The 5,688-nt window shown below is 64.6% G+C and overlaps 1 protein-coding gene across 2 annotated transcripts in view; it reads right to left on the bottom strand.

The window, feature by feature from the left end:
• Positions 1 to 1,984: 1,984 nt before the first annotated feature.
• RCOR2 (REST corepressor 2) overlaps positions 1,985 to 5,688 on the bottom strand; it is a 4,966-nt gene continuing 1,262 nt past the window's right edge. The window contains exons 2-12 of one of the 2 annotated variants that reach the window (XM_049644104.1): positions 5,409 to 5,465; positions 5,034 to 5,114; positions 4,759 to 4,811; positions 4,508 to 4,669; positions 4,274 to 4,398; positions 4,113 to 4,182; positions 3,795 to 4,010; positions 3,362 to 3,439; positions 3,140 to 3,197; positions 2,752 to 2,981; positions 2,236 to 2,641 (exon numbers count right to left, since the gene is read on the bottom strand). In XM_049644104.1, coding sequence (XP_049500061.1) covers positions 2,327 to 2,641; positions 2,752 to 2,981; positions 3,140 to 3,197; positions 3,362 to 3,439; positions 3,795 to 4,010; positions 4,113 to 4,182; positions 4,274 to 4,398; positions 4,508 to 4,669; positions 4,759 to 4,811; positions 5,034 to 5,114; positions 5,409 to 5,465 — 1,445 coding nt within the window. In that variant the 3' untranslated portion in view covers positions 2,236 to 2,326. Of the gene's footprint in view, positions 2,642 to 2,751; positions 2,982 to 3,139; positions 3,198 to 3,361; positions 3,440 to 3,794; positions 4,011 to 4,112; positions 4,183 to 4,273; positions 4,399 to 4,507; positions 4,670 to 4,758; positions 4,812 to 5,033; positions 5,115 to 5,408; positions 5,466 to 5,688 lie in introns of both variants that reach the window. The other variant, XM_049644112.1, reaches the window with a different exon arrangement.

The raw sequence follows: 5,688 nt of genomic DNA, 5'->3' as shown, positions 1-5,688 counted from the left end.
AGTTGAGACTGGATCTGTGGGGTTTCCCGGGAGGGTGGCTCAGGGCTGGAACACTCTCAGGCAAGAGTGGTGGAGCTCCCCGTCAGGCCCTCCGCCAGGCCCACTTTGGGCTTCTCCCCTCTCCTTCCCTCCTTCCCCTCCAAGCAAACCACCAGAGGTGGCCTTCCCCTGACCTCGGGCCCCAGGGCTGGAGGCCCGGATGGCCGGGCCGGGGACCGGGGGGCTGGGGGCGGGGCGCTGCGCAGCCCTGAAGTTGGGGGGTGGGGGGCGGCGGCAGCTCCGGGCTGGCAGGCGCGGCCCCGGGGCCCGGCCCCCTCCACACTGTATCCTCTGCCCCTCCTTCCCCAGAGCCGGGCATTTCCTTCCACAAGCTGCTGTGGGGACTTTTGTTCCCCTCCTCAAAAGTCTGTGCCATCTTCTCCCACCCCTCCTGGGTAGAAGGCGGGGCTGACCCCGGGGCCGGGAGAGGGGAGGGGACTGCAGGGCAGATGGGCTCCTCGGCTCCCAGGGGGCCGCCTGGGCTGCTAGTCTCCGGAACAGGGATGCTGGGCACTCTCCACCAGGGGAGAGCCTTTGTCTGAAAGCACAGCCCCTCGCCGTTCCTCTCCCCTGCCCCTTCATTGGCATTAATCTGGGCACCAGCTAGTTCCATAGCAGTGACTCCCCCTCACCACTCATCTCGGCCTTGCCTTTTCTTCCTGACACTGTCGCCCCTCCTCTCAGGAGACACTGCCCAGGGCCTCCACGGGCCCGCTGGCTGGAGGCTGGATAGGGCAGCAGGGCCGGGAGCATCTGCCCTCCAGGGGGTGGGGGGACAGACAGGCCTAGTGACTCCCAGCTTGCTAACCTCCTCGGCCAGTGTGGGAGTGGCTGGTCATGGGCGCTTGGCTGGTGGCGGCCGCCGCATCCCTTAATTTATTTCTCTGCTGTTTCTGTTCCTGAGAAGTTGGGGGAGGGGGTCCCGTCGAGGCTGCCCCCACCCTCACCTGAGTTGTACATTTTTTTTTTTGTGATGGGTTTTATTTTTTATTTTATTATTTTATTTTTTTCTTTTTTTGATTTATGATGACTCCACCCCTACTCATCACCCCCCTGTTCCCAGCCCAGGCTCCGCGGCAAGGCGAGCCCTTGGGTCCCAGGAAGGGGCCTAGCCAACCTCAGCCCTCCTACCCCAGGCCCCGACTGCAGGCTCTGTGGGCTCGGGCTCAGGCTCCGACCAAGGGCTCCCCCCCCTCTCTCCCTTCTTCCCTCTCTTCCTCCCTCCCCATCCCTCCTGCCCAGTGGAACAGCCCGGGTGCTCTTCTGAGGGGCCTGGAGGGCATGGCTTGGCTCCCAGAGAGGGTGGTGGCCCGTGGGGGGGGCCTCCCAGGCAAGGTGGCCCCTCCCCACCCGCCCCCCCCCCCACCCGCACTTAGTTTCTCCTCTGGATCAAACACGTAATAAAGAGAATGTTTGGAATCTGAGCTGCCTCCTTCTGTTTCTTCTCCCAACCGGGCAGGGACCCAGTCCCCATGGGCAAGATGTGGCCCAGCCCGCCAGCCTTGCAGGACAGAATGGATTCCTGTCTGAGGCCTGGGGGAGGCCAGTGCTGGGTGGCTGCTCCCTCCCACCCTCGGGGCACAGACAGGAAGCAAAGCCCAGGGACCTCAAGGGCAAAAGAGAGAACACTGAGTGAACTTGGAAGATTTTATTTATTTTTTAAAAACATTGAAAAATAAACCCATGTCTGCATATGTCCCCGGCCCTCCTTTCTCTAGGCTTTTGGGCAGTGGGTATAGCGGGCACCTTCAGAGCTCCATGGCACTTCCCAGCAAGCTCCGGAAGACAGGAGAGCTGCCCATCCAGTTCGGCCACACTGAGGCCCCAAGGAACCTCTGCCCGCCTCCCCCCTACGGCCCCCTCCCCACCTCACCCTGACTTATTGCTAAAAGAAAGGAAAGAGGAAGAACAGCCCCTACACTGTCCACTCCCCCATCCCCCAAGCTAAGGTCACTACCCCCTCTACACGAAGGCCAAGGCCCAAAGGCCCAGCCCCAGCAGACTAGGAGGCAGCCATTCCAGCCCCAGCCAGGAAGAGAAAAGTACCCCCAGGCCAGTTCAGAAGGCCCCCGAGTCCCCGCCCCAGGCTCGGGTGGGGGGGTGGAGCCTCAGCTGCCAGAAACAAGTGCAGAACCCAGAGGTCCAGACTGTGCCCACTGGCAGCTCCGGGTCTTCGAAAGACCTGGCCAAGGGCTCTAGTCCCTTCTGTCCTCGGTGAAGCCAGAGGTGTCCGAGGACGGCCAGCCACGGGGTTCTGGAGCCTCTGGCGGGTGGAGGGCCGCAGGGCTCAGAGTGACGGTGCCGGAGGCTCCAGCGGGGCTCCAATCAGGGTGGGTGGGGGCTGAGGGCCGGGGCGGGCACTGTGGCGGGAGGCAGCCAGAGCCGGGCGGATGAGAGGTGGTGGGGGCTGGTTGGGGGCCAGCCGGGGCTGGAGGAAACGGCCCTGCTGGAGCGGGGGTGGCTGGCGGAGCAGAGTGGGAGCCGTAGGCAGAGGTGGCCTCAGCAGCGGGGGCGGCTGGGACAGCGAGGTGGGAGGCGGAGGAGGGGGCGGCACGGGAGGTAGCGATCGGGGCACGGATGTCGACACGGACGTGATCTGCACCTGTGAGGGGAGAGAAGGGAAACGGACTCGAGCGTGCCCTCGTCCCCGTCCAAAGACGGAGCCGGCTCCTCTCCTCTCTTCCCGGAAGGGCTCCTTCCGCCCGCTCTCACCTCGTCGTCTTCCTCCAGGGCTGGGGCTGGCAAGGGGGCCCCTCTCCTCGACTCCTCCATGGGGACTGGGGCTCCGGGCGCCCCGTCCTGCTCGGCCTCCCACTCCTGCAGCACCTCCTCCAGGTTGAAGCGGCGCCGGTAGCTCACGAAGAACGTCTTCACCTGGGTCAGAGTCTTGTTCCCGATCACCTCGGCTATAGCCCCGAAGTCTTTGCCGTACCTACGGATGGCTGCGAGGGTCAAAAGGGCAGCAGAGTGTGAGCGCCCCTCAGAACGAGCTCCTTCCCTGACCCTTCCCCGCTGCCCCGGCTCCTCCTCGGAGGCTGGGGAGAGATTCCCGGCGCTCTCCGCGCTCCCGCCCCCCCCCCCCCCCCCCGGTCTAACCCACCTTGCACAGCCAAGAGCTGCTCATCCGTGGTCCAGCGGGAGTTGAACTTGGTGTTGGCCTGGAGAGCAGGGAATATATCCTCTAGACTGGACATTATGGCAACAGAGGCCCTGCCCTCCGAGGCCATCTCCCCTTTCTGCTCCGCAAGATGGGGGAGGGGGGGGGGGGGGGGGGGGGGGGGGGGGCAAGCCCCTCCCTCACCCACACCCGAAGCCACCTTACCTCAGGGGGGCGCAGTGGATCGATGCCACCCTCCAGCGCCTGGCGGAGGCCGCTATTGGTCTGCTTCATGCTTTGCACCTGAAAAGGTCAAGAGGCGACACCTCAAACTCTCCTGCCAGAAAGGCCACCGGTACCAACCCTCACCATGGCTCTGCTTCCCAACACAGCTCGTGGCCGCCCCCCCCCCTTCCAGCTCCCTCCTCCCTCACAACAGCTCAGTAGGGGAGGCGCCCGGGTTCTCCCCCGCTCGCAGACCAGTTTCTATAAAAGATCCAGAAGAGAACGCCGCCGTGACTCAGACGTCTAAGAGGTGGGGCAGAGGCAGGCTCGGCGCGTGCACACCACACACCTTCCGCCTCAGCCGTCCCCGCAACGTACTTCCCTGCTGCCCGCGGCCCGGTCCGCAGGGCCCCTTCTTTCCTCAGGCCCTCACCTGGCGCTTGAGGGAGATGAGCTGCGAGTCGAGGCCTCGAAGCGTGAGGTTGGCAAGGTCTGGGCTTCCTGACACAGCGGTGAGGCCCTCGGGGCTCAGGTACATGCCCTTGGGTGGGCGACGCCGGGTTCGCAGCGGGTGGTGGCGGTACTGAGACCCCTGGGCCTCCTTCTTCCCAGGGCCTGGGCGGGTATTCAGGGGCCGAGAGGGCAGAGGCTGCCAGGGAAAGGAGAGGGGTGGGTGGTGAGGAGCCCAAGGACGAGGCGGGCGCATGGGCAGGGCCAGACCAGCTTGGGGGGGGGGGGGGGGGGGGCTCACCTCTCTCTTGGGGTCTCCAGCATCTGGCTCCCCCTCACTCACGGCTCCTCGTCCCTCTTCAAGCTCATCACTGTTGACACAGGGACCAAGGAGGGAGTGAGGCAGAGGCCAGGGGCCACAGAGCTCAGCTTGCCCCGCCCCTGGGCCCCCAGGGCCCCCACCTGTCTTCTTTGTCTTTTCGGCCCCCCAGCCGCCGAGCCTGTCTGTCCATCACGCTGGTCCGGCTGCGGGTCTTCTTCCACGAATAGTAATACTTTACCAGACTAGGGATCAGCTTGTCAGGCAGCTGGAAGGGCAATGCCAGGGGCTGGGACCCACCCAGGACCCTGGGCCCCGGGCGGGCTCGTCAGAACGGAGGGGCTAAGGAACGCTGGCAAAGGGGAATGGGCTTTTACCATCTGCTGGATCCGCTGGAAGCATTTGCCATGGAAGCCAAAGGCCTGTTCAAACAGCACCTTGTCCTCCACAGTCCACTCGTCAGGGAACGGGGTGAAGTTGGCCAGGTCGGCCAGTGACTTCTCTACATCGTGCTTATGCCACAAGAGCATGCCCAGCGCCTGGCCCGGGAGAGGGAACGACTCGGGCTCAGCTGCGCCCGGCACCGTCCCGTCCCCACCGCCCAAATCCCTATGGGGCCGAGGCTCACCTGCTCAATGTTGTAGCCGTGCTTCTCCTTGGCCATCGCAATGTACTTGTCAACTGCGGGGGTGGGAGGGGCCCGGTATTGGAGAAAGGGTTACACCTCCTGACCCGAGCCCGCCCAGATGGGGCTAGGCCCCGGAGCCTGAGCCCCAGGGAAGGGGCTGAACCCACACACCTCAGCCTCCAGCCCACTTGGGAGAAGAGCCGGCCACCAAATGGCATGAACCCAAGCCCCCGGCTCCCAGGGATGCAAACGAACCAGGATCCTGCCCCACTCACGTTTGGCATCTGACACGCAGTGGTTGGGCGACCACACCAGCATCCCCTTCAGTTCCTTGTTGCTGTAGCGTGCAGGGCTCTCTGAAAGACGGGCGCAAGAAGGATCAGCCTGGTGGCACTGGCCTGGACCCACGGCCAGAGGGTGGCAGAGGAATGGGGCCTGTGAGGTGAGGCCCAGAAGGGAAGGAGGAGCAGAGACCCAGACAGGAAGGCAGAGCAGGAAAACCAAGCATGCCATGGGCCACCCACCCCCGCCCGCCCGCCCGCTGGCCTGTCCTTCCAGCGGGCACCAGCCAAGGGCTCCCCCAGGTGAGGCTCAGGGCCAAGCCATGGGCCCTCCGCTCCCCTCCCTTTGCAGCCTGTCCTGCCACTCACCAGGCTTGCACTCCGGAATTACGGCCTGGTAATTGGTTCCAACGCGGATCATGCTGTCTGCGGAGCCAGGGGAGACAGTCAGGACTCCAGGGAGGGAGGACAGGAGGATGTGGCAGGGGTGGTGGCTGCCCTGGGGTTCTCCTTCCTGACCATTCAGGGCCCCCACCTTCCAGAAGGCTCACTTTTCCCTGATCTGCCCCCTCAGTTGCCCTCAGCCACAGAAGAAACTGGAAGATGGAGAGACCCTGCCTAGTCATAACCCATGGGAGGAGGGGGGGGG

The sequence above is a fragment of the Panthera uncia genome, chromosome D1 (assembly GCF_023721935.1).
Source record: "Panthera uncia isolate 11264 chromosome D1, Puncia_PCG_1.0, whole genome shotgun sequence".
Classification (NCBI taxonomy): Eukaryota; Metazoa; Chordata; class Mammalia; order Carnivora; family Felidae; genus Panthera; species Panthera uncia.
Note: the sequence above shows the minus strand (reverse complement) of the source record. Positions and strands in the feature narration are given on the sequence as shown.